Genomic DNA, 24,804 nt, shown 5'->3' on the forward strand with positions numbered 1-24,804 from the left:
AGGATGACGACAGGAGATAGAGAGACACCCGACGGCTTGATAACGAGGCGTCTACTGTCTAGACGCGTGCACAGCAGATGGATGGCATATATACCCACATACACAGATACACAGACACACAGACCGGGGCGTGCAGGGCCCGTTGGTGCAACATTCATTAGTAGCGAGCAGTTAGGGGCCCGCGCGGATATCTACCACCGAGGAGTGTGTAACACTGCCAATAACATCAATGCCTCCGGCTTGTAGATGTGCGACCACGCTGCGCGGCTATCAAGTGAAGGAAGCTAGTTCCCATTTTGCGAATTGGGTTCCGCCGACGACGGATACCATGAAGCCCTTCCACAGTGGCAATGGTTATCCGTATGCTAATCAACACTAGACTCACCACCGACTCCACAGGTGGATATCCTATGCTCAACCGGCGGTGTGCCCCCTTCTCCAAGCAACCACCAGATACTAGCAACGACCCCGAAAGCCATGTCACGCTCATGCGGGGTACCTTAGCCAGATCGCCCCCCCGGGATGTATCTCTGTCGGTAGTTGCGGAGGTGCCAATAACCACTATTATACCCGCCCGAGGCTAACAAGAGTCGAGATTGGTATGTCTGCCTTTGGTGGCACGGCTTGGCGGCTGCAACGACCAGGTCCCTGTCGGCGGGTCCATCGCTCGTGGATTCATTGGTTCGACGGGCCGGGTCTGGGTTGATGTTTCTAACGAGGACTGGTTCATATAGTTGTTGGGATGGCGCACAGAACGTGTGTCATTATTACTATTTCCACCTCATATGGCGGATAATATGGAGCAGGCCACGAGGCAAAAAGAGGTCCCAAGTCTGGGTGCGGGCCCTTGTGCTGTCTTGTCGCTGCGTGTCCAGCGTCAAAGCCATAACAAGAGTCTATTCTAATTTGAGGTGCGACGGCGGCCTGTGGTTTGGCATGCAGGATTATCGTGGTAATCAGGGGAATTAGTGAACCAGGTTTGTTTGTAGGTGCCTGACTTGGCCCTGTCGGGTAACAGATGCCGAGGTTGCATGGAATTACTCCGCACCGAGTTCGTGGTCAAGCCGGACGCTAAGGTACCTTCGGGATGTGGGGTTGTAGGTGTCCACCGGGGCGATGGATAGGACAGCAACAGCAGTAGCCTGTACTGGTCTCCGGGAGAGAGGGGGTCAACAAAGGGGCAAGGGTTTTGGATTTGGGGTCGTCGATTTCCGTGACTTGTAGTTATCGAGTAATGATGACCGGTAAACAGCTGTGGATATCTCAAAGCTCTGCTAAAATGCATTATTCCAAGCTTTTTATTGACAGCCGAAGCCCAACATCTACCAACTCTCGCGACCTCCCCAGATCTGATAAAAAGCACGGACATGTCCACGTCCTTACAAGTGAGACACCGTCTGGAGCCACGAGGGCATCCAGTACACGCCGACAGGCAGGGAACGAATGCTCAGAAACGACTCGACAATGATGAAGACGTGGGAAAAAGCGAATGCAAAGAATACAAGGCCCACGAACTAGCATTTCAGCCCAATGTCTTTGGCATATCGCCAAGAAACCCTTTCAGCCTTTGAAATACCCCGTCCTTCCGTACCTTAAATAGAACGAGCCCAAGCCCATTAGTCAAGATGTGAGAGTTATAATGCAGCGGCCCAGAATAATCGAGCTCGGGATACCTATATAATAGTTGGGAACCTTGAAGGTAGAGCTGCGGCTGCTGAATCGGACCTCCGTCAATCTCCTGGATCATATTATTCACCCTCTCAGCGCTGATCATGTCTTGAGGGGATAGCTTCTCGAGGGCTGAATTTTTGGCCACTTCAAATAAGCCCTGAAGGACGAAGAACTGATCACTGTTCGGCATAGAATTTATAAAATTAGAGATGCGTTGGATTTTCGGAATATCCAGGCCTAAATTCTGTACAGCTTTACCAGCTGACATCAGGCGCGCCAAAACATCCAGAGTAAATACCTTTCCTCGGCGGATATCGTTTGCGAGCAGTCCTCTGACCGGATACTGTCCAACAAAGAAGACAACTGGGCTCTCCAGTCAAGAAACCCGAGATAGGTTTGAAGGGAAATTTCAGGGTTATATAAGCCCCATCCACAAGGTAGGCGTTCTGTGTTCTCTTTATGGATATTTGCAGAAATATCGGTGTGATTGCCGCCTGAATCAGAGGGGTATAATACTGTTGCGTGGTTCTATTTGAGGCAGAGCTGTTCCTGAACCGTGAGAGCCAATGCGTCCTGAAAGGGTTCAGTATCAACCACCTCAGGCTCCCCGATATTGGCTGGTTTCTTTTGTATCTGCGCTAGAACTGGGACTTGCGTAGGGGCAGGAAGAGACGTGGAGGGAGGGAAATAAAACAGGTAGTATACCTTAAACTAGAAGATATACATAGCTAGGGTACACACAACATGCACCAGGGTATGGATTTCGAGTAGGGAGATGGGCAGGCCCCATGCCGCGCGAAAGGCGCACTGCACGGCCATCCAGGTGACCTGGATTACAACAAGAAATTTCTGGATGATGTTGGCCTTACTCTTGTCGTCAATCTCGGCCTCGGAAATGGTAACGAAATGGCTGGTCCGTGCGAGTTGCAAGATACCAAGGGTGGATAGAGAGAGCAGCATATCCGGGGGTTTCACCCATTTGCCCACTGTACCCCGGCTACGGTAGATGTCTTCGATGGAAACCTGAAAGCCACCCATGACAGCAAAGAAGCAGAACTTCAACGAGTAAGTGCTCTGAGAAGAGGTCAGCAAACGATAAGCTACGTGTCTCTGTTAAATATCGAAAGCAACCAACTTACCTCATCTAGATCCCCCTCACGGTAGCCCCTTTCCTGTAGAAGCTCTTTCATGTCCCTCAGGAAGCGCCGGGCCTGAAAGAATTGGTCTAAGGCAATATAGAGGACTAATTCGGGCGCAAATAGGGCGATGACGGTCCATTTGGCCTTGTGTAGGAACCTGTTCTAGGTGCCGCTTACTACAGGGATATTGAGGTGTAGAGCCGTGTAGATACAGGCGACCAGGGTGACAAGACAGGACCAAAGAATGGCCAGGGTGCCGCGAGTTTCGGGTGACGCCACCCATGCGGGCGCCGCGATGTCGCGCAGAGCTGTGCGATTATCCCGGTTTTGGTCAACGATGCCCTGGACTGTCGCGGTGCTGTTATCTTGCGCTAGCGCCGGTACGGCGAGTACAAGCGCAGCCGCAATGGCGAGGAGATCAATGAAATGCATCGTGCTTCTGGCAGCAGGATTCGTTGCATTTGGGAGGTTGGGAGTTTGTTCAGGATTGTGTCACTGCGGCTGAAAATGTTGGGCGCCCTCCACGATCTGCTCTTTGGCCGTGTTGCTCTTTGGCCGTGTCCAATGGGATCATGAGGAACAACATTCTACCGGATCAAAGCCTTCCCTAATTGCGGGTGAGAAGTGCAGAAAAGAAGCCCCAGAACAATGTGAGCTTTCCACAAATTGCGCGTGTCCATAGAAGTATAGACAGACATATACCGTCATTGTTCAGGTAAGTGGCTGAATCGACGCTCACACATCCATAACCATGAGCATTGGGTCAAGTGTTATGCTTGCACTTGTCTTTTAAACGACAAGAGAACTCTGTGTCACTTGGTGCTTAAAAAGGCAAATCATAGGTGCGCCTTCCCTCCATCGTTTACCCTAGGCGCTTCCAGCAATCGCAACTGCCATCAACCGTAAACGGATCCCATTTTAGCGCTCAAAGTCAGGCACGACCCAATACAGCCTCCAACCCACGATCACGCATTGCTCCTGCCCAAGAAAATCGCTAAGTTCGGCACAACTCACAGTGTAAATGTTGCTGATTCCCAGGATCACATTCAGGCTGTACCTATGTATGCGCGCATACCTCAACCCTCTACGTAAATAATTGTCGCGGTGGCTTCGGGTATGTATGTACTCCATGTATGTACTGTACCGATACAGCGTGCTGTGTTTTAGCGCCTGGAGTCTTGGGTAGCGTAAGGTAGGGCAGGTGCCCCACCCTTTCCAGCCCTTCCACCTTCCACCGCTACCCGGAACAGTTTCTTTGTCCGCGTATTCCCACAGCTCTCCTGCAACGACGACCGATCTTTGTCCATGCCCAACAAAAGCCACCAACAATCGCATACATGCCCACCGGCAGTGGTGATACCACGACAGAACTGCGATTAACTTCATCAATTACGTTACGTACTATTTACTAACTTTTAAGAGAAGAAAACAAGCAAGCAGAATCACTGCCAAGACCCGTCTAGGCCCTGATACGCCCGCGGGGGGTGCGCTGGGTACGGTATACCCCCGTAACCCTGCTGCTGCTGCTGCTGCGGCTGCACCGCCGGATACTGCGGTTGTTGTTGCTGCACTAGATACGCCTGCGACACCTCCGCCGGCGGCTGTGGCTGCACCGGATATTGCGGTTGCTGCACCGTATACGCGTGCTGCATCTCCGGCGACTGCGGCGATGGCTGCGGCTGCTGCGGCTGCTGCTGCACCGGATACTGCTGCTGCATATGCGGCGGCGCGGTCGGCTCCTCGTAGTGCACGGGCAGCTCCTGCGACCGCGTCCAACCCTGTTGTCCCTGCCCTTGCGTCTGACCCTCGTAATGCTGGTAATACCCCTGCCCCGGCCCCTGCCCCGGCCCCGGCCCGGGCCAGCCCTCGTACAGCGACGCGGCCAGACTCGGCCCGTCCAGCTCGGACCCGCGCACCGTGCTGCGCTCCTCGAGCTCCTGCAGCCCGGGGCTCATGCGGCCCGCGCGCTCCTCGAGCTCCGACACGGGGCTCGTCGTGCCGCCGCGCCCCGCGCCCGCCGCTGCCGCCCAGCTCTGCCGCTGCGAGTTAGAGTGCGGAGACAGCGGCTGCGGCTCGGGCGACCCGGGCGTGCTGCTGCTGACGATGGTGCTGCTCGCGGCGCCGCCGTCCAGCTTGGCCGCGTTGGCCGCGTACGCGCCGTACACCACGCTGCCGTGCGCGCCGCCGCCGCCGTTGGACATGCCGCCGGCGTGCAGCGCCGAGTTGAAGCCGACGGTAGTGTTGGCGGTCGCGTCGTCGCTTCTAGCGCTGCCGCTGCGGTGTTTGCGCCAGAGAATGTACGCGAGCAGCAGGATCAGCGCCAGACCGCCCGCGGCCGCGCCCACGCCGATGCCGATGACTGCGCCTGTAGGGAGGCCCCCCGAGTTGCTGTCCCCTGTCGGGTCGGGGCGGTTCGTCGCGAAGATCACGATGGCTGCGCCGCCGGATGTTGTTGTTGTGAGGACGACGTTGCTGTCTGTCGGCGTGCTCGAGTAGCTGGGCGTGAAGGTCACGGTCACGGGGACGGGCGGGGGCGCGCTGCTGCTCGGGGGCGTCGGGGACGGCGGGGTGCTGCCAGGGCTGTTGGAGACGGGCGACGGCGGCGTGGGCGAGGTGGCGGGCGACTGCGGAGGCGACGGCAGCGTGGGCGAAGTGGCGGGCGGGTCAGGCTGCGAGGGCGGCGGCGGCTGCGTGAAGACGGTCGTCGTCGACGTGACGGTTGTGGTGGTGCTTGCGCCGTTGAACACGATGGACGTGCTGGTGGCCGCCGAGACCGAGATGCTCGTCACGTATCTCCAGTACGTCGACGTGTAGTAGTTGTACCACGTCGTCGTTACTGTTGCCACGATCGTCTTCCACGCAATCGACGTCCGCTTCTCGACCAGGCCGGCCCGCTCGAGTGCGCGCCGCACCAGCCCCGGGTGGTTCGGCGAGATGCTCATGGTCATGGCCGCGAGGTCTTCGGGGTCGACGGCCGGAGGTGAAGTCGTCATCGCGGCAGGGGGCGCCAGCAGCGCGCGGCGCGCGGCCGCTTTGGTGACTGTGGCCCATTCCGTCGATGTGGCAACCCCGTTCTTGCTGTACTGGGTGACTGTCACGTAGTCGAGCGACACTGTAACATATATTGACGTCTGCGTCGTGTAAAACGTATATGGCACGTATTTGGTGCTCCACCACGTGCTCGTGACGATCTGGGTGATGCTGCAAAGCAGTGTCCGCATTAGAGCCCAGATGGAGGAGAAAGGGGCTTCGGAAGCAAGGGCACCTACACGATGTCGGTGTAGCAATAGCCGTCGGGGTAGCAGGCTGCTCCGGGCTTGCAGCAGATATCGGCCGTGCAGCAAGTGTCGATCAGTGGGCAGCAGACGGTTGGCATGCCAGCGCCAGAGCACATTAGCTGACCTGGACAAGCTCGCTTGACGAGGGTAGCGTCGTGTTCATCGGGGCTCCCAAGCAAGCGGCGACGCAGGTCCGGGGAAGCGTACCGGAGCAGGCCGACGCCGCTAGCTGGGCTTGTATCGGGCAGCTGCGCGGTTGCGTTAGCGTGCTGTGTGGAGAGCGGCGACGCGTCGGCCAACAACACCAGCCAGCTTGCCGCTGCGGCCGCGCCGAGAACGAAACGCAGCGGGAAACGCATCCTCGTGATCATGTTGGCTTAAGAGGACTCTGGTGTCGACTCGATATGCGACCGAGTTTGGACAGCAAGAGAGCAGACAGCCGAGGGCGCGCGCACGCATGACACATGCCGCCCTCTTTATGGCGAACGGGGAACCCATCAGTCGCAACCACAGCGCATTTGCATTTTCCCCACCCATCTCGCTGCTTGGAACAGGTTGCACACCCGCAGGTGGCTTGAAATGGACCCAGCCAGCCTTCAGAAAGACTGCTGGCAACAGACACGCCGGGCTTGCGCCTGGCCCGTCTCGGCCCACCGACTTTCCTTCTGTGGCCAGACCGTCGCCAGATCGCAAAGTCCAGCCAATGGGAAGCTCGGCGGGCGCTGGATGAGGCTGAATATTTTTCAATAGCGCCATGTCCGGACTGCCAGCTTCGGTACTACCGCGTCTTGGCGGGCGCGGGGGGTGGTAAACTTGTTGTTGATCACTCGACGCCTGACCCCCAAGCCTATCCTTGGGAGGGTGGTGTGCCAGTGGCGAGGCTCCAACAACAGCCCGAGAGCTCTCAAAGCGGGCCTGCGGTTGTCTTTGTAACCCGAACGCAACGAGCCCCCCTCAATAGGGTGATGAATTGTTATTGGACAATGGACGGCGTTGAACGTAGAAATAAAGGAGTTCTGTAATAAACAATTCTTTGAACTGAGACTATCTGTAAAGCCGCGATCTTGTTAATTACACTAATATACGAGTATAAAATAAATACAATTCCCCAAATATCTAGGCTAGAAAGTTGCAATTCAGGCAATTCAGCTATCAAGATTCGAAACTCGAAGGCAGAAACTCGAAGGCTCTGATATACACTAAACAGGTATTGCCAGAGTGAAAAATAAAGGTACCTTAGGTAGGTGCGCGTACATCAAGCAAAATGACAGACAGGAGCCGGCACTTTCCAACCCCTTTTCGGACTGGCATTGCCACCCGTAGGTCAAGCTCAAGATCAACACCACCGGCTCTCACACAAGCAGGGCCGTCGGGAACAACGGCTGCCTCGGGGCCGGGAACGGAATCGAAACGATTTTTGGATCTGCCAGCCGAAGCCGTCTATAACATAGCACACCATCTGGACGAAAAAGATGACCTCGGAGCCTTTGCGGCCGCCAACCGCGACATATACAAGCTACTGCGCGAGCCTCTCTACAAGTTCCACAGGCAGTACGCCCTCGCGTGGGGCGTTCGGCACGGCCGGCTAGACATTGTGCGCTACGCACTGAGAATGGGCGCCGACGTGAACAAGGCCTACCTGTGCAGGCCGGCGAAGATGAAATTCGGTAAGAACGAGGGAACGACCCTGAGCGGGAGAACGTGGTCTAGAATGAGAAAAAACCTGAGCCGAGCCACGATCTGGGAGGAATGGTATCCGATCCACATGGCCGTCGAGACGGGCAACCTGGAAATGGTCCAGCTGCTCGTCGAGAAAGGGGCCAGCCTGCGCTCGTACTGGACCCGCCGGGTCGGAAAGCGCGCGGCGAAGCTGTGGGCACGCGAGCCAATGGACCACTTTCACGACATGCTCATTGCGTCGTACCGGCCGCTGCACACGGCCCTCGCCCTCGGCTACGACGACATCGCCAAGTTCCTGATAGACACCAGCCCCCAAATCAAGCGGGTAGCTGGCTGGGTAGCGAACGACGACGTTTTCGAGGACGGAATAGATGAGAAAGACGGAGATGAAAACCGCGGGGGCGAGTTCGGGTGCGCCTTCGACACGGCATTCCACGTGGCGGCGAGATTCGGCCGGGCCGACATGCTCCAGTACATTGCCGACAAGACCACCGTCAACGTCAACATCCAGCAAGCGCACCACGGCTCGGCGTTCGGCGCCGTTGCCGAGGGAGGGCGGGAATTCGGAGCGAGGCTCTGCATCCCCGTGCTGATCGGTCTCGGGGTCCGAATAGACTGCGAGCCCAGCCCTCTGCTGACGGCGTGCGAGCTCGGCAACTTCGAGGCGGCCGTAGCGCTGCTGCGCCACGGCGCCTCCATCGACTGCCCAACCTGGACCCGTGGCGAGCCCGGCCCCGGCACGCCCAGCATCCTGCACTTCTGCGCCCGCGCCTCTGTCTCCCGAGACAACCAATACGCCCAGCGGGAGTTCATCCGCGAGGCAGACAGGAGGGGCGCTGACCACTCGAACTACTACCGCGGCTTCACTCCTCTCGGCGAGGCATTCAGGAGATCGGACGCGGTTGCCATGGACGAGCTGATGTCCTTTGTGGGTGTCGACACAGAGCAGCCCTTTAGAGTTGAAACACCAGACGGGGACCCGCAGGACACTCCCGAGACAATCGTGGAAGCGATCCTCGAGGAAGTCATGAACCCCGCCTACATCAACCCCAACTACATCTTGCCGTTCGACGAGATCGCGCCTCCAGCGGACGAGCCGTCAGGGCTGATTTTCAGACGCGACTTTGCGCTCCCGCTGATGTTGAAGTACTTGGCAGACACCGGCCAGCTCAGCCCTGCAGCCCAGAGACTGGTTCCTCGGCTCCTGCGCGAGGCAGCCAACCGGTGGGGCGACAACGACCGCATCTTCCTGGGCGACCGCCCAAACCCCACGCCTTACACCTTCCGGTCCAATGTCTCCAACGACAGCCAGTGCACCGAGGTTCTCCCCGGCCACGAGGCCCGGAGAATCCACAACGAGCTCAAGGCCCTGATGTTCAACGGAACCCGTGGAGCGGACGGTGACGGCGACAGCGGGGTCGCCAGTGGCTCGTCGGATGAGTCCGACGGCGACTAAGGAGGAGTTGCTGCGTGAGTGTCCATTCGAGACATACGAAATATTCGCTTCTGCTTGGAGTGCGTGATGATGAAATTACTATAATGTTAATGGTAAGATATCTTAGGAAATTTACGACACGGATAATCGTGTCAAACTTGCTCTGTTTTACTTGATATTTGAACTGCCTGCCAATGTGACTGTGACAAGGGGAATCGCCGAACTGCGCATACTTACTTGACACTTTGTGATCCGAGTACCAGATAATAGCTCTAGGTTCCCAGGTTCCGAAAGCGCCGAGTCGGCTTGCTGGAGATTTGGTCGCTCTAATTAGCATGAGCTCTCCAAACACACCCAAACATATCCTCTTGGTCCTGGCTTCAGCGCATCATCCTCCCTCTCCCAAGATTCTACTTTCCGTTTCAGCGAGCCTTGCTCTGTCAACTCCCGAGCCTTTTTCTTCTGGCCGTCGCCCAGCTCTCGGAAAGGCTGCTGCTGGTTTGTTGTTGTGTTCGTCAGCAGTTCTTGGGTTCTGCGTCCGTGGCTTCTTGGGGAGACTTGGTATTCGGCATTACACGTTGAATCTCCAAAACCTAATATAGTAAGTATGACTAGGCCTTGCTAACTACCAAATAATAGGCTTACGCTATCCGATCACAAACGCCATTCTCCTGAATCATCTGTGCTACTACTACAAAGCCCCTAATAGCAGGCACGCTGAACAGCTCATATATGGCTAGTCTCAGGTACTGCTCCTTGCTTGCCCTTGTCGGCTCCTCATATAGCCCCTGCCTGAGCTCAAACATTCGATCCCGAATCCCTGACCATCTTACTCGTGCCGCCTCGGTCTCGTTCTTTGCCGTCTCAATGGACTGAAAGGCTTCGGCTACTGCTAACGCAACGTGATCAATCGCATGACGTGCGCGAACTTGCCGAGGAGCGGCACTGCAAACTCCAGGGCGTACAACCTGGACTCCAATCCCGGCAGTAGGTCTCTGGCCAGCTCCTTCCTGGCGATCCGGTACTTCTTCGCCTCGCCCCGCAGGTGCAGGCGTCGGGATATGTCACCGCCACCACTGTCGACGAGCTCCGTTAGGAAGCAGCCCGAAATAAGCCAGACCAAGACCCGTCCCCCCAGGGCCGAGCAGCAACTCTTTCATATCCGACGACTCGACGATGAACATGGTTTGGTAAGACGGCCGCGCCAGGTTGCCCAGCAGATTGATGGCCGACACGAGGACGTACGGGGTGACGGTGAGACCAAACGCAGCGTAGCCGAACTAGCTCAGCTGGTCGCCCCTCGTTCGGTAGAGCGTGATGGCGGCGTATACTGTCTGACCCAGGGATTAAGAATCTTGACCACATTGTAGCTCGACGATATGGCCGTGGAATTGTCCGCATTTGCTTCTGGGACTTGCCCTTCTCAGGTCTTGTTTAGAAATAGAGCTTCCATGAGAGTCTGCCAGAGCCGAGAGTGGAGCGCCATTTGTTCCTCGCCGACAAAGCGCGAGTTTCTAGCAACGACCCGAAAGGCGTAACCGGGTGGGAGTGTGCTGGAGTGCTTCCCGTGGAAGGTTCCCTCAGGCTTGACTGTGTCGTGTAGCTCATTGTTAGATGCTGGATATCACTTCAAGGTGTCTGTAGACTTACACTCGGTTCCCTTCTTGTCCACCATGTAGAGCGCTTCCGAACGGGCCGCCACCTCCAAGCTGTTCTGTCCGAAGACGGCCATGCTACATATAGCCTTGACACCACGGATGACACCTGTGGCAGGAAAGAAGAACGCAAGCACAGCAGCGAGAAGGCCGCTGAGGTGCTCTCCCCGGACAATGTCACCACCGTTGCCGCGTAGGCGGCATAATTTCCAATAAAAAACAAGGCCATGTCGGTCCACCTCGTAGGCCGGCAGAGGAGGTTCTCGTCGCCATGGTTGGAAGCGCCCGGCGGGAGGACCACCGTGGTTGTTGGGTTGTTGCTGACGGGCGCCGCGGAAGCTAGGGAGGCAGCGACGCCCAAAAACGCCAGCGCCACTGAAATTCCGAACATTCCTTTACTACCCCTGTTTCAATAAGATGTCGGAATAATGCTGCAGATGCACGCCCCGAGTCGATAGGAATGCCAATAGCCATTCAGAAGCCTGCAACCGGGGAGGTCGCCTACTAGTCAATTGTCAAAGCCTGCCACAATGAGCTAGCACCTTTGCTAGTAAACGGATTGACAAGCTGTCACTCGTACGTTTCCAGATACCTCTAGGTAGGTACCCACTGACACTCCTTGAGCAGATGAAATAACACATGGCCACCTTAGGTAGGTCCTCACTGATCCCACCACCAGTCTGGCAACAAGCCCAGCACATCCAGCGGGACGCTCACATTCAGCGTCAGACAGCTGCCCAGCTCCGGCAGCGTCAAATTCGCACTCGGCACGCCATCCAACACATTCTCCAGAAACGCCAGCGTGCGCAGGCGGCCGCTCCAGAGCTCATCATTGTGGCCGCCCAGCACATTGCGGTGGTACAGCACGGTCGCGCCGGCCTCACAGTACCGGCTCACAAGCTCATCCGTCTCGCCGACGCCGCTCATCTCGTCCTGCACAGCCTTGTACACGAACACCGGCACGCTTCGCGGCATCGACAGCTGCTGCGGGCGGGCGCCCATGACGGCGTCGGCGTCGATGACCTGCTGGACGAGGGGCGACCAGACGTCGCGCTCGCCGCCCTGGAAGTAGTCATACACATTCTGCATAGCGTAGGCGACCAGCGCGTCGACGCCCGACATGCGGCGCACGGCGAGGAAGGCCGTGGCGTTGCGCGGGCCGGCGGCGTTGAGGCGGGCCTCGAGGGCGGCGCGCGCGGGCGCCTGCTGCGCCGTGACGCCCACCAGCGACGCCACGAGCAGCCCCGCCGTGTCGCGCGCGTTCATGTTCTGCGCGACTGTCGTCAGGTTCGGCGCCGGCCCGCCCACTACGACGCCCGCGAGGAACGGGACCAGGTCGGCCGCGTATGCCGCCGCGCGCTCCAGCGCGAACGCGGCAGCGAATGCGCCGCCGCTGTACCCCCAGATGGCGACGCGCGGCAGCGTGCTGTTGGCGCCGTAGCCGCCGCCGCCGTGGAGGCGGTATGGAATGGCGGGCGCGGCGGCGGTTGAGTGGTTGCTGGTGGTGGTGGTTGTGATGTTGGCGGTGCTGCCGCTGGTGATGGTGACGGCCAGCACGGCGCGGATGCCGTCCAGCGTGGCATAGGCGGCCTGGCCGCCGGCGCAATAGCTCGCCTGGGGGCCCTCGTAGTCGGGCGCGGCGACGAGCCAGCCGCGCGCGAGCAGGTCGCGCAGCTCGCCGTACGGCTCGCGCGACTGGAGCAGCCAGCTGGGCGAGGCGTCGACCGACACGCTGTCCATGGGCACCTGGTACGAGACTAGGGCGTGGAAGTCGTCGCGCTGCTGGGTCGCCGGCGTCGAGGCGGTGCAGTTGGCGCTGGCGGGCGCGGCGGTGCAGTTGGCGTATTTTTGCGGCACAAACACGGTCGTCACGGCCCAGCTGGCGTTGCCGTGCGTGTCGCTGGACCGGTACAGGACCTGGAACACGTCGCGACAGTTCTTGATGTTGAGAACGGCCGGGTTGTAAGCGTGCGAGCGCACCCTGAGCGGCGTCCCAGGGGCCGCAGACTCCCAGCCAGCTGGCGCCTTGTACCACTCATCTCGAGACGGCGGAGGATTGTAGGGGTAGTACGGGTTTGACGAGTTTGATGGGGTCGAGGTCGTAAGCCGGGCGAGAGAGCTGGGAAGAGAAAAGGCGAGACATTTTCCAGGCACTAAACAGGCAACGCCTCCCACAAGGACAGGAATATGAGCCCTCATAGCTGACTACCACTAGCAAGACACAACCAAGTCGAGTTGCTATCTTCCCTGGCCACTTTTTGTTCGTGTCATGTTACCAGGCTCTGAGAGATATGTCCACCTGGCGTTCTGGCTGCTCGTCCCCAGGCCCCCAAGACCGCTCATCTTGGCCCGCAAAATGCGTCGAGCATCGATATATACCACCGGTCGATATCCCGGCTCTGCTTCCCGGCTCTGCTTCCCGGCTCTGCTTCCTGGCCATCCAGTTGACTCGTCGCTCGGTTATTTTTGTACTTCTGCCCTTGCTATTTCACCATTGGCGCGGCATATATCTCTTGGCTGCGTGGGTGCCAAGCCTTTATCCAGGGGTCGCCAGGGGTCGTATCTCCCGGCTGTCTGCCTCCGAGGTGATATAATAGGACCCGGCCCTTATGATAGCTCGGCTCACGCCTCGGCAATCCAAGCAGCCAGGGCCCTGGTGACGTTTGCACTATATACCATACGGCATAGCGGGATCGATTGATCTAGAACCCTTCCCATCCCATATCAGCATTGCACCACGTAGCTACGAGTAGGCGAGTGTGGAGAGGAGATGCCTCGCTAAGCTCCCAATGTGGCCTTTATCCTATCGTGCGTACAAATACTGGCCCCTCGCTGCCGTGTGCAGTACCCACATCCAGCATGAGGATGAGAGGGAATAATAAAATAAATGATATATCCAAAAGAAATGCAAAAATATTTGCAGCCTGGGCATCTCAGACCAAAACGGCCGTTTCTCATAGGTGGCTTTTTCCAAAAAGACGAGTAAATAAATTGGGTATTGCAGATTAAATGCAGTCAGATAAACGCCACAACGTGACAACCTCACCAGTACTCCACCTCAGTTGAAACGTTGTTTCTCCGCACGTGGAACGAGATGGCTTCTTTCGTCGCCTCAGTCCCCGGCAGCTCGGGAAGCTCAAACTTGTCGTACTGATCCAGCAGCTTCCTGGTGCGCGGCGAGTCTGGGTCCGTTGCCACGATTGAGTTGCCAAGGTCTCTTGCCCGGACCCGGGGGACCTGGAAGATTTCCCCCTCCCGATCCTCTTCTCTGTACGCAAAGTCGAGAGACGGGTTGTGGCGCGTGGCCTTGCAGATCATGACGGCTGGAACAGCGAGATCTGCCACAACCTGCTTTACCGGGTTCCAGTGCCGGTACGAGATGACGGCCGTGCGCTCGTCGATTTTGAGGAACAGCTCGCCGTTGGACTCGACTAGTACCACGCCCGCCTTCGCGAGGACCGCTGTCTCGTGGGGATTCCAGGTTCGCTCGATGTCGATTTCCGGCATGTAGATGGGTATGCTCTCGTTTCCCTGCGTCGTGATGGTGGTTCCGTCGACGTGGCTGTCAGACGCCGGGCGGTGGTCGTGGTCGCTTTGGGCGCCGCGGGAGGCGAGGATGAGCTCCCGCAGGCGCGTGGCCATGGCCAAAATGAACATGGATCGCTTGCAAAAATCGCAGTCGTCGCTGAGGCCGGCACTGTAGAAGAAGACGACCTTATCGACGCTCTTCAGTGCCTCGCTGCTCTCGGTTAGAGACTCTGCAATGGCACGCCACTCGGCCGAGGCGGCAACATTGGCCCGGTACGCCTCGAGACGTTCGGTGAGTTGGTCGGGATCGAGCTGTTCGTCTTCCTCGCCATAAATAGTAAACATTTCGCTGCGGGCATTTCGCTTGCAGACATTGATGGCGTTGTAAGCGACGGAAGGGCGCCACTGGCACGCGACGAACTCTTCACGGTCGTTGTCTGGGTCGGGCATGGTGAGCTCCTGGATAGTGCGGAACTCGACCTGCGAGCGGCCGTATCTGACAACGCGGCCGGAAGACGTGTGCATGGTGGCGCCGGGTATCCACGTGCCCAGGTGCTGCACGACGCCGTCGAAATCTGTAAACTTGACCCACGCCGTCTGCGGAGCTTCGCAGTGCGACAGCAGCCTAGTCACTGGACTGTTCTTGCTCTTGTTCTTGCCCTTGCCCCTCGCCATTTGCTGGTCACTCTTGATCTTGTACGCCTGGAGTTGGTCCTCGATCTGACGGATCGTGTCCCGCGGGTATAGGGCCTTGCCCTCGTCGTACATGAAGCGCGTCGAGTTTATGACGAAGTCCTTTCTCTGTTGTTGTTGCTCCTCCGACATTTCCTCCCATGGGCGCTTTACGGGTACCACGTCGACATAGGGCAGCGCCTTGTAGACCTTGCGCCAAAAGGGGTGTTTCACGGCGCGCCGGATGTCGAGGGGGGGGACATGACCGTCCTCGGATTCGCCATAACCATCGAAATAGCCGTCTTGGTATCGTTCGTGGCGCTGGATCTTGGGCGTCCAAGCCCACCACCAAAGCGCCTGGTAGGGCACAAGCTGCAGCTCCAGGTCGCGGAGGTACCGCGATGCGAAGTCGATCGGGGATCTGAGTCGCATTTTCCGGCAAGAAGGCTCGAGGATGCTGTGCACAGTAGTCCTGCGTTGGACGATGGTGCTATCGGGCTCGGGATGTGCACCCCGAGGTGCGGGTTGCCGACTATCGCGCCACAGCCAGCTCGTCTCCCCCGCAGCTGTTTTTCGCTGATGTGAGCCGAGCCGAGTTGGAGAGGGCGAGCGATGGCCAGAGGCGGCGTCAACGGGAGGGCGGTAAGACGGCAAAACGGCAAGGCGCGGAAATGGCAGAACTCTTCGTCGTAGAGGGCAAGAGAAGGAACAGAAAGCAATGCCCTGGCGCCTTGAAGTTCTAATGACGAACGCCTTTAAGACGCGTGACACAGAAGCGTTCTGGTGGCAAGAATGCAGAACAGTGCCTCATCGACAAGGTCAAGGCGCAGCGGCGCAGAGGCCCCCGCACCGCAATTCGCGACCCAAAGGCTAGGGGATGTGGGGGGATGTTGGAGCGCGGGATAAGGCCTCTTTCGGGGACCATAAATCCATCCATTCGAATCCAATGTGCATGGAGAAGGCACGCTGCGCCGCGGCCGACCCAGCGGCGCATGCCTGAAAGACGCAGAATGTCGCCTGTTGGTCCGCAGCGATCGCGTCCGCCAAAAAGGGCCTGACCAGGCCCCATCAGGAAGGCACACGCTAGGCAGCAGGCCGGGATCAGACAAACTTGGCCTTGGCGCACAGTCAGCCCACAAACAACCTTAACCCTGGCCTGACCTGGCAGCTTTTCTTCCGCCACTCACGCCGTGACCAATTACTAACACGACAGCGACTGATCAAGGCTCGAGCATCTCAATCAATTCTTGAATGCATAAACATTTCGCAAACCGGCCCAAACATCTTGATACCAGATGGCATCTTAGCGCCAAAATCCCACCCAGTCATCTACTCGTACAGACAGATCGTACTATACAATACAATACAAAAACAAGAGACTTTCACTGCACCCGACAATGTCGATCCGCGATCGCAACGTGCCGCGTGACAGTCCCTTTTCCTTCCATACCCCCTCATGTTCTTCCTTTCAAAATTTCTCATTGCCTCTTCTCAGTTTCCATGACAAGATGGTACCGCGTCATCCCCGCCCGAACCAATGGCGACCACATACTCGTAAATCCTGTCTGGCCACACACTCAAGATCTAGGTCGACACAAGAAATACAGGAACCTGGCGACTGCGACTGTATTCAATGCCACCACGGCCGGGAGACTGACGGTGAATGCCGAGCGAGGCGGCTCTGACGGCGAGGCGGGAGGCTCTTCGCAGGTGCCACAAGCAAGAGAGACATGGCTGGGCCTGGCTGTGGTTCTGCCCGTGTTCGGATCGCGGCGGTGGACGGTCAGAGCACACACCTGGCAGCGACGACCTCCGTGGCGGTTGATGTAGTCGGAACCAAAGAGTTCCGACGAATTGTGCTGGCTCCCGGCCGGGAAATTGTCCCCGCCATGGGCTGAGGAATTGTGGTCCTGGTTATGGGCCGAGGAGTTGTCCAAATCATGGGCCGAGGTATCGTCCAGATCATGGGCGGAGAAATCGTCCTGGCCCTGGGTCCAGAACGCAATGGTGGCAATATCCGATCCGTTCCCGCCGTATCCGTTCTCGCTAGCCAGGGAAAGTATGCCGTCCTCGGCGTCGTCGAGCTGGCCGAAACGTCGCATGTGCTCGGTAAACAGGGCGAGCTCGATGGCGACGAGCGCGATGCCGGCGGGGATCTGCGACACATTGTGTAGGATCCAGGTCGAGAGGGCGGGCTTCTTCTGCTCGAACAGGGAGATCTGGCCGAGCTCCCAAAGCTCGATGTCGTCCGCGGCTCGGGCCAACGCGCGGATCTCGTCGAGATCGAGCGTCACGCCCCGGCCCCGCAGCCGGAGCCGCTTGTCCCTGTCTTCGCGGTACCAGAGCCATTTCCCGTATCCGAAGGCCTTGTAGTACTGGTGGAACGTGGGAAGAAAGTAAGAAAAGGCCCCCTCTGCGCATACACCCTCTGGCAGGCGGTCATCATTGCAGGAGACGAGACTTACGGCTAGCATGCGCTCGACCATGCCGTCGTGATCGCCTGGAAGATCGCCAAACTAAGCAGTAGGTCTTGTTAGCTGGGAACTGCTTTGCTGGTTATGGTGGATCTCAAAGGAAACATTGCATCGCTTACCTCGTGCTCTTCGTCTTCATCCTCCTGCTCGTCCTGCTCCTCATCTTGCTGGTGCTCTTGCTGCGCCGGCTCGTCATCTCCGTCTTCTGCATTCGCATACATGGTGCACAAGGCACAACGGCACGGCTCGCCTTCATCGTCGTCCTTCTCAACCCTGGGTGGCGGGGACGGGAGAAGAAGCTGGGTCTAGTTCTTTTCACTTTTAGTATCTAGAGATGGCAGGTGTTTTGACTGTCCGTGGGCGAATTTGTAGCTATTCCGAGTTTTCGGTTCGGAGAGAAGACATGGAATATCTGGTAAGTGGAATTCGGGAAGGGGGGTGAGAAGAGAACAAAAGCAGAGCGGGGGGTTGAAATTTGACGCAATAGAAGAAAAGAGCTGACCATCTTGGCAACTCAAATTGCGCTTTACCAATGTGGTATGTTTGGTGATTTGGCGAGTTGGTGTCGCTCGTAGTAAATCTGTGATGAAGAGTTATCGGTCGGTAAATGGCTACAGAGCGGTCTCGGCGTTCAGAAGCAGAAAAATACAAAACACGGTCATCGGCACACCGGGTAACTGGGGGTCGCGGGGCGCGTTCAATATCGGTGTGCTCGCACAGATCAAGTGAAGTGAGCCGAACAACGGAATGTTTATTGACGATTTACCAAAGGCTCTCAAGGTCAAAGCTTGGAAGTTCACAAAAGCAGATGATGAAAGATCGAGGAAATGTAAATAGCTTGTGGAGTTGGATGAAAGTCAAGACAGTAAAAGGGCGCGCGAAAAACAAATAAACCCCTTGGTACACAGTTGAAAGGTGAAGTCAAGGTGAAGCCAAAGTGCGAAGAAGCTGAAGGAGAACTGACATTGAGCTTCGAGGCAGGAGAAGTACACGAGGGAACAGTGGGAAATCTCAATACGATATGTTTTAAAGCTTCTTTTAAAAGAATAATTAATCTATCGGTTTGTAAGGAGAAATAATAAGGTATATAATTAGTCACCTTTGTGCTCCTTCACTCCTCGCTCACTCCTCGCCGTGTTCTATTCACTCTCAGGTCTTCGTTCATGATCTAATGATATAAATGACAGCCCTGTAGCCCGAAATATTATAAGAAGCTCGAGGTATTGGTTTTATTTCGAAGAACTGGAATTTCGACGCCACTTGCTCAAGGTTGCCTTCTTGCTGGTTGAGGTTGAACCCTTAATTTCAAATCTCAGTATAACGAATCTAACTTAGGAGAGGACTTAAGTCATGGATTCAACCAATCCTTCATTGTATATATCAGCTAATTTCTCGTCTTTATCTTGTAAGGAAGCCACGCGGCCATATATTCTTGGAAATGCAGACGAGGCGGCGTTTCATGGTGTCTCGTGACAATACTGGAGAGTTGAGACTGACAGCTGTGGGTTAGGGTTACAGGGTAACTCGAAGTGCACGGGCTACCGGCTAATTAGCTGCTGTGATCCCGGCCTTGTCCCTACACTTCCTTCCCCAGGCCCACGCCCCACATCTGAATTGAGTTCGCGCCGCTTTTAACGCGCTTCTTTCGTGCAAAGTCGCGTCTCGGTTTTATTTCGAAGCTCGTCGGCTTTTGCTGTCGCCCTGCATTGGTCTCCGACGGCGTTTCTACACATTAGCTCGTCGCTGCAGAGGCCATGCCGCCCAAAAAGGTAACCGACAAGGCGCTCGCGGCCGAGCTTGAGAGGAGCGTGCGCCACATCTACAGCACCGACAGAGACAACTTGACCGTCAACTATACGCGTCAATTCGTGGAAAAGAAGCTAAACCTGAAAGATGGCTTTCTGAAGGAAGGCGATTGGAAGGCAAAGAGCAAAGAGATGATCACGGCAGCTCTGGTAAGTGGAGTTACAAGTTCCGAGTTCCCAAACCCCACTGCTGACCATTCGTTTGTTAGACCGAGATCGAGAACGAAGCTCCTGACCCCTCCCAAAGCGCCGCGACCCACGATTCCGAGCCTGAGACAGGTGCCAAGATTAAGACGAAGCGCATAGAGAAGGATGCAGACGAGCCGGCGCCTGCCGCGACATCTAATGAGCTCGACGAACTGTCTGAGAAGCCTGCCAAGAAGCGAAAGCTCAACAAAAAGGTCCCGAAAAAGAAGGCTGTTCGATCTGATGACGAGTCTGAAGTGTCAAATGTTACCGGTGCAAGTGACTCGGAAGAACCACCAACGAAGAAGTCCAAACCCGCCACCCCGAAAAAGAAGCAAGCGCGCAAGGCATCTATTAAAAAGGTAAAAAAGCCCCCAAACCCGTCGCCAGACGAAGATACCAGCGAACTGTCCGAGATACCGGAGGAGCCCCAGGAGCGGAAATATAAGCCAACACGATCTATACTAGACTTGGAAGAATCGTCCAAGTTGTCCGACGAGCCTCAAGAGCGCAAGTCCAAAGCCAAGTCAGGTCCAGCCAGAGCTGATGAGAGTGTCGAACCTTCCGAGACTCCCAAGGCGAAAAAGGCTAGTGGCAAGAAAGACGGCAAACCGAAGGGCAAAGGCATGGAATACGACGACGAAAGCGAGTTGTCCGAGATCAATGATGAGCCTCCCAAACGGCAATACAAGTCCAAGGCGGAGTCGAAGCGAGCATCGGTCAAATCATTTGCGAAGCTAGATGGCAGCGAGGACGATGTTAGCGACTCGTCCATAGTAATTGACAAGTCCCCCAAGCGAAAGCGGAAGTCAAAGGAGCCTGCGGCTAGGGGCGAGCGAAAGGCCAAGTCCTCGGCCAAAGCCCCAGCAGAACTTTCTCCGGACGAGGCTCAGATCAAGCAACTCCAATCTCAGTTGGTTAAATGCGGGCTTCGCAAGGTCTGGGGCTTTGAGCTCAAACAGTACGGCGACGACAGCAGGGCCAAGATTAAGCATCTTAAAAATATGCTGACAGATGTTGGCATGACCGGCCGCTTTTCCGAGTCCAGAGCAAGAGAGATCAAGGAGCAGCGCGAGCTGCTGGCTGAAATCGCGGAGGTCAAGGAGGGGGATAAGAGCTGGGGCGTTGGCAGTCGGCCCTCGAGACGCAGGGCGGCAGCGAAAAAGTCGTTTAAGGAGAGTACTAACGACGAGGACGCAGACGCCAAGGAGAGCGGGAGAGACAAGGAAGGCGGAGGGGCCGCTAGCGGCGGTGATGACAATGACGACGACAGCGATGATGATGATGAAGCCCAGCCAAAAGCCCGCGCGAGAGCTTCGGCTAGGCACAGAGCAGACCTGGCATTTTTGGGCGACGAGAGCGACTCGGATTAAGTTCAGTTTGCGAAGGCGAGTGCAGATATCTGTCGATAGCGTCGAGGGGTCTGGTATTTTACTGCACAAAAAGCGAGCACCTCGGGTTCTTTGCGAGTTGTACGAATATGTGAACAATGAGTACGGATAGGGTTATGAGGACACCACACTTTATTTGGCAGCGTTCATTCTTTGAGCGATCAAGCTAAACACGGCGACGGAGCCCATGAAGAGCACGGCATTGTAAAACTACAGAATGATGAACTATATTAGCTATGCTGATAGGGCATACGTGCGTTGAGCTGGGAAAAAGGCATACAGCTTTCCGGGAGACATCTCTTTCTTCGTGGTCGGTCCTGGCATCGATGAAGAGACGACGGAGATTGGGAAAGTTTGCCTGTCACTCGTCTCATCAGCATCTGCCCGTAATACCGTCGCCATTGCTGCTATGTCGTACCATGGTAATGTAATCTGTACAGAGAGTGCACCCGGTAGAGACAGCTTTTTTCTCAAAGTTCGGCGTTCTTTTTGTCAGTTCGAGGCTCATGCCGTTCGTTTTGCGACACTAGCGGGAAATGGAGTGTGCTGTGGACCCACAACGCGGCCAAGCCACCTGAACGGGCACCCAAATCTGTGGCTGAAGCTTGGGCCACGAAGCACCCGTGCCTGAGCCACAGCAAAATCCCTGGGCCTAGGACGTTGGGGGACTCGCTGGCGCTGGTGCCCTGGAGGTGTCACAATCTGGCTCGACATCATCTTGCGACCACGGCGCCCCTCTGCTTCCTCTGCCACCCGCCGCCCAGCTCAGCAGCCGGGGATCTGTGCATGCATTGGTGCACCTTAATCTAGCGGACGCGCTGTCCCTTGCCTGATTCAAGCTTTCCAATATTTCACCGCCCCTCGCTGGCCCCGACCCGACCTCGACCTCGACCCCCTACCCAACCCCTACCCCCGACCTCGGCCATAATCCTACTCTTGCCTCCGAGGCACGACGCCAGCCCTAAATTCACAGCTTAAAACCATGTCTTCAGCAATGAACCGCATCCGCGGCGCCTTTGCGCCCCCGCGCAAGGGCGAGACGTTCGAGCTTCGCGCTGGCCTGGTGTCTCAATACGCCTCCGAGCGGAAGGAGTCCATCCAGAAGACCATCATGGCAATGACGCTGGGAAAGGACGTGTCGGCCCTGTTCCCAGACGTCCTCAAGAATATTGCCACCTCAGATCTCGATCAGAAGAAGCTGGTTTATCTGTACCTAATGTGAGGCTTGTGGTTCTCCATCGCGGCTCGAGTCTCGGCCGTTCACTCCCCACCGACACTCGGCTTGGCGCAGACGCTCCATGCTAACTGCCCGGCTAGGAATTATGCGAAATCGCACCCAGACCTGTGCATCTTGGCCGTCAACACCTTTGTGCAAGACTCGGAAGACCCGAACCCCCTGATACGAGCGCTGGCGATCCGGACCATGGGCTGCATTCGGGTCGACAAGATGGTGGACTACATGGAGGAGCCGTTGCGGAAGACGCTGCGGGACGAATCGCCCTACGTGCGCAAGACGGCGGCGATATGCGTCGCCAAGCTGTTCGACCTGAATCCGTCCATGTGCCTCGACAACGGATTCCTCGAGATCCTGCAGGAGATGATTGGCGATCCGAACCCCATGGTCGTCGCCAACTCGGTCCAGGCCCTGTCGGAAATTGCCGAGACGGCGCCCGAGACCAAGGCCCTGGTCATCACGCCAGCGATCCTCAAGAAGCTCCTCATGGCCTTGAACGAATGCACCGAGTGGGGCAGAGTTACAATTCTTAGCACGCTGGCCGACTACTTGTCGGGCGACATCAAAGAGTCGGAGCACATCTGCGAGAGAGTTGCGCCCCAATTCCAACATGTCAATCCTAGCGTAGTCTTGGCGGCGGTCAAGGTTGTCTTCATCCACATGAAGTTCCTGAGCCCCGAGCTTGTCAGGCAGTACCTCAAAAAGATGGCCCCTCCCCTGGGTAAGCAAGCTGGCGCCCGTAATAGTTGCGGGGATGCGCACTGACAGCAAACCACAGTCACTCTCATAGCATCTGCCCCCGAGGTTCAGTACGTCGCGCTGCGGAATATTGATCTCCTCCTGCAAGCAAAGCCCGACATCCTAAGCAAAGAGCTAAGGGTATTCTTTTGCAAGTATAACGACCCGCCATACGTCAAGCTCCAGAAACTCGACATTATGGTAAGGATAGGAAACGATAAGAACTTTGACCAGTTGCTCGCCGAGTTGAAGGAGTATGCTCTCGAGGTCGACATGGACTTTGTCAGGAGGGCTATCAAGGCCATCGGGCAAGTGGGCATCAAGATTGAAGCAGCAAGCGAAAAGTGCGTCAACACGCTTCTCGACCTCCTCAGTGCCAAGACAAACTACGTTGTGCAAGAGGTCGTCATCGTCATCAAGGACATCCTCCGAAAGTACCCTGGATACGAAGCTGTCATCCCCACTCTCTGCAAATACATTGACGAGCTGGACGAGCCTGACGCACGAGGTGCCCTGATCTGGATCGTGGGCGAGTATGCCGAGAAGATTAACAACGCCGACGAAATATTATCGGGATTCGTAGATGTCTTTGCAGAGGAGTTTACACAAGTAAGTCGCATCCCCTCCGGCGCTTTCTCCAGCGCGAGACCGGAACTAACTCGCGGCCAGACCCAACTGCAAATCCTCACTGCCGTCGTAAAACTATTCTTAAAGAAGCCGAGCAACAACCAGGGGCTCGTGCAAAAGGTGCTACAACATGCCACGGCGGACAGTGACAACCCCGACATCCGAGATCGTGCATACATATACTGGCGCCTCCTTTCTGGGGATCTCGAAGTTGCGAAGGTTTGCATCCGCCCACTCTGCGTACTTGGCGAAGGCCATGTCATGCTAACCATCGCTATAGAACATTATCCTCTCGCAAAAGCCGCCAATCACAACAACAGTAACGAGTTTGCCAGCGGTGCTTCTCGAGCAACTGCTCTCAGAACTCTCCACCCTCGCATCGGTTTACCACAAGCCGCCCGAGTCTTTCGTCGGCAAGGGCCGCTACGGAACCGACGAGATCCAACGCGCCGCCATCCAGGAACAGCGGGAGAACGCGGCCGAAGACCCGATTGCCGCGTCGGTCGCGGCGGCTGCGGCAGCCAGTGGCGGTGCGAACAACATCGAGAACCTGCTGGACTTTGACTTTGACGGTGCTGCGCCAGCGAGCGCGCAGCAGGGCACTCCGGACCGTGTAGCTAGTCCTAGCACGGCCGGCGGCTCGTCGAACGCCCCTGGTGGAGGTCTGGCCGACATGATGGGGCTGTTTGACGGCCCCGCACCGGCGGCATCGCAGAATACCCTCGGCGGCGGGGGAATGGGCGATATGATGAGTGGCTTTGCTGGAATGGACATAAGTGGCACCAGTGCTCCGCCGCCACCCGGGCAGCAGCTCGGCCACAAACCACTCGAGCCAAAGGGCGGGAGCGAGGACCTGCTAGGGCTATTTTAACACTTCACTAGTACCGGGTAGAGCTAGACTGCGGCGCTCGGCAAGCGGCCCCTTGCTGTTAGATTCACGAGCGGCGCGGAGTACGGCGAGTACGTTCGACGACGGCTAGCGAGCAGCCTGACAACTTCAAGTATGATAAATAAGGCATGGTGTAAGGCGGGAGAAAAGCCCTGCTTTTTTTTGCCTGGGTATGTTTTGAGGTACTACTATTTTGCAGGGAGGGAAAATACATGGTTAGATGATTACAAGATGCAACCGGCGCGTCTCATGTTCTGCTATTTGTCGAAGTAGTCTGGCTTCTCTCCTCGACTGGACCAAGCCCCCTCGTGTTCCCCCTCCCCGCCACAAGGGGCACAGTAGAAAAGAGGTATTGGCGGTGATATGAAGTTTGGTCAAGGGGTGGCTGTACAGAACTCACAA

General features: G+C 56.8%; 10 protein-coding genes across 10 annotated transcripts; 3 read left to right on the top strand and 7 right to left on the bottom strand.

The window, feature by feature from the left end:
• Nucleotides 1–2,291: 2,291 nt before the first annotated feature.
• B0T26DRAFT_856727 (uncharacterized protein) lies at nt 2,292–3,242 on the bottom strand (the record flags this gene model as incomplete). Its single annotated transcript, XM_060447699.1, is given in 3 exon segments — nt 2,292–2,745; nt 2,811–2,972; nt 2,991–3,242. The coding sequence occupies 3 exon segments, from the start codon at nt 3,240–3,242 to the stop codon at nt 2,383–2,385; spliced, it is 777 nt and encodes a 258-aa protein (XP_060293892.1). The 3' UTR covers nt 2,292–2,382.
• Nucleotides 3,243–4,129: 887 nt separating this feature from the next.
• B0T26DRAFT_340089 (uncharacterized protein) lies at nt 4,130–6,645 on the bottom strand. The gene is made up of 2 exons (XM_060434475.1): nt 6,080–6,645; nt 4,130–6,011 (listed from the first exon to the last, which is right to left on the bottom strand). Exons 1-2 carry the CDS (start codon nt 6,457–6,459, stop codon nt 4,253–4,255), a joined length of 2,139 nt encoding a protein of 712 aa, XP_060293893.1. The 5' UTR covers nt 6,460–6,645; the 3' UTR covers nt 4,130–4,252.
• Nucleotides 6,646–7,352: 707 nt separating this feature from the next.
• On the top strand, nt 7,353–9,224 carry B0T26DRAFT_752792 (ankyrin repeat-containing domain protein; the record flags this gene model as incomplete). The annotated part of the gene is made up of 1 exon (XM_060445575.1): nt 7,353–9,224. The coding sequence occupies one exon, from the start codon at nt 7,353–7,355 to the stop codon at nt 9,222–9,224; it is 1,872 nt and encodes a 623-aa protein (XP_060293894.1).
• Nucleotides 9,225–10,095: 871 nt separating this feature from the next.
• Nucleotides 10,096–11,249, bottom strand: B0T26DRAFT_752793 (uncharacterized protein; the record flags this gene model as incomplete). The annotated part of the gene is made up of 5 exons (XM_060445576.1): nt 10,096–10,279; nt 10,356–10,483; nt 10,705–10,793; nt 10,854–10,936; nt 10,996–11,249. 5 exons carry the CDS (start codon nt 11,247–11,249, stop codon nt 10,096–10,098), a joined length of 738 nt encoding a protein of 245 aa, XP_060293895.1.
• Nucleotides 11,250–11,629: 380 nt separating this feature from the next.
• Nucleotides 11,630–12,910, bottom strand: B0T26DRAFT_621157 (secretory lipase-domain-containing protein; the record flags this gene model as incomplete). Its single annotated transcript, XM_060436076.1, has 1 exon — nt 11,630–12,910. A coding segment is annotated over one exon (1,281 nt), but the record flags the coding sequence as incomplete, so codon positions are not given.
• A 568-nt stretch (nt 12,911–13,478) lies between these two features.
• B0T26DRAFT_340122 (uncharacterized protein) lies at nt 13,479–15,651 on the bottom strand. Its single transcript, XM_060434476.1, has one exon. The coding sequence runs from the start codon at nt 15,488–15,490 to the stop codon at nt 13,901–13,903; it is 1,590 nt and encodes a 529-aa protein (XP_060293897.1). The 5' UTR covers nt 15,491–15,651; the 3' UTR covers nt 13,479–13,900.
• A 580-nt stretch (nt 15,652–16,231) lies between these two features.
• B0T26DRAFT_803619 (uncharacterized protein) lies at nt 16,232–17,753 on the bottom strand (the record flags this gene model as incomplete). Its single annotated transcript, XM_060447099.1, has 3 exons — nt 16,232–17,433; nt 17,524–17,574; nt 17,652–17,753. The coding sequence occupies 3 exons, from the start codon at nt 17,751–17,753 to the stop codon at nt 16,636–16,638; spliced, it is 951 nt and encodes a 316-aa protein (XP_060293898.1). The 3' UTR covers nt 16,232–16,635.
• Nucleotides 17,754–19,286: 1,533 nt separating this feature from the next.
• B0T26DRAFT_741643 (uncharacterized protein) lies at nt 19,287–20,896 on the top strand (the record flags this gene model as incomplete). Its single annotated transcript, XM_060443997.1, has 6 exons — nt 19,287–19,487; nt 19,775–20,077; nt 20,111–20,114; nt 20,148–20,242; nt 20,276–20,299; nt 20,339–20,896. 6 exons carry the CDS (start codon nt 19,287–19,289, stop codon nt 20,894–20,896), a joined length of 1,185 nt encoding a protein of 394 aa, XP_060293899.1.
• A 150-nt stretch (nt 20,897–21,046) lies between these two features.
• Nucleotides 21,047–21,275, bottom strand: B0T26DRAFT_650854 (uncharacterized protein; the record flags this gene model as incomplete). The annotated part of the gene is made up of 2 exons (XM_060438219.1): nt 21,047–21,124; nt 21,195–21,275. Coding segments are annotated over 2 exons (159 nt in total), but the record flags the coding sequence as incomplete, so codon positions are not given.
• Nucleotides 21,276–21,810: 535 nt separating this feature from the next.
• B0T26DRAFT_340181 (adaptin N terminal region-domain-containing protein) lies at nt 21,811–24,416 on the top strand. Its single transcript, XM_060434477.1, has 5 exons — nt 21,811–22,132; nt 22,232–22,869; nt 22,927–23,495; nt 23,556–23,732; nt 23,794–24,416. The coding sequence occupies exons 1-5, from the start codon at nt 21,897–21,899 to the stop codon at nt 24,382–24,384; spliced, it is 2,211 nt and encodes a 736-aa protein (XP_060293901.1). The 5' UTR covers nt 21,811–21,896; the 3' UTR covers nt 24,385–24,416.
• Nucleotides 24,417–24,804: the final 388 nt, after the last annotated feature.

This window comes from Lasiosphaeria miniovina (assembly GCF_030549165.1).
Source record: "Lasiosphaeria miniovina strain SMH2392-1A chromosome Unknown B0T26scaffold_5, whole genome shotgun sequence".
Taxonomy (NCBI): Eukaryota; Fungi; Ascomycota; class Sordariomycetes; order Sordariales; family Lasiosphaeriaceae; genus Lasiosphaeria; species Lasiosphaeria miniovina.

What these genes read in the sequence shown, in the direction of transcription:
- B0T26DRAFT_340122 (XM_060434476.1), bottom strand. Translation starts at nt 15,490, where the DNA reads ATGCGACTCAGATCCCCGATCGACTTCGCATCGCGGTACCTCCGCGAC.
- B0T26DRAFT_340089 (XM_060434475.1), bottom strand. Translation starts at nt 6,459, where the DNA reads ATGATCACGAGGATGCGTTTCCCGCTGCGTTTCGTTCTCGGCGCGGCC. An exon ending in TATTGCTACACCGACATCGT is followed by an intron (nt 6,012 to 6,079) that starts GTAGGTGCCCTT and finishes ACTGCTTTGCAG; the next exon opens with CATCACCCAGATCGTCACGA.
- B0T26DRAFT_340181 (XM_060434477.1), top strand. Translation starts at nt 21,897, where the DNA reads ATGTCTTCAGCAATGAACCGCATCCGCGGCGCCTTTGCGCCCCCGCGC. An exon ending in AAAGATGGCCCCTCCCCTGG is followed by an intron (nt 22,870 to 22,926) that starts GTAAGCAAGCTG and finishes AGCAAACCACAG; the next exon opens with TCACTCTCATAGCATCTGCC. An exon ending in TTGCAGAGGAGTTTACACAA is followed by an intron (nt 23,496 to 23,555) that starts GTAAGTCGCATC and finishes ACTCGCGGCCAG; the next exon opens with ACCCAACTGCAAATCCTCAC.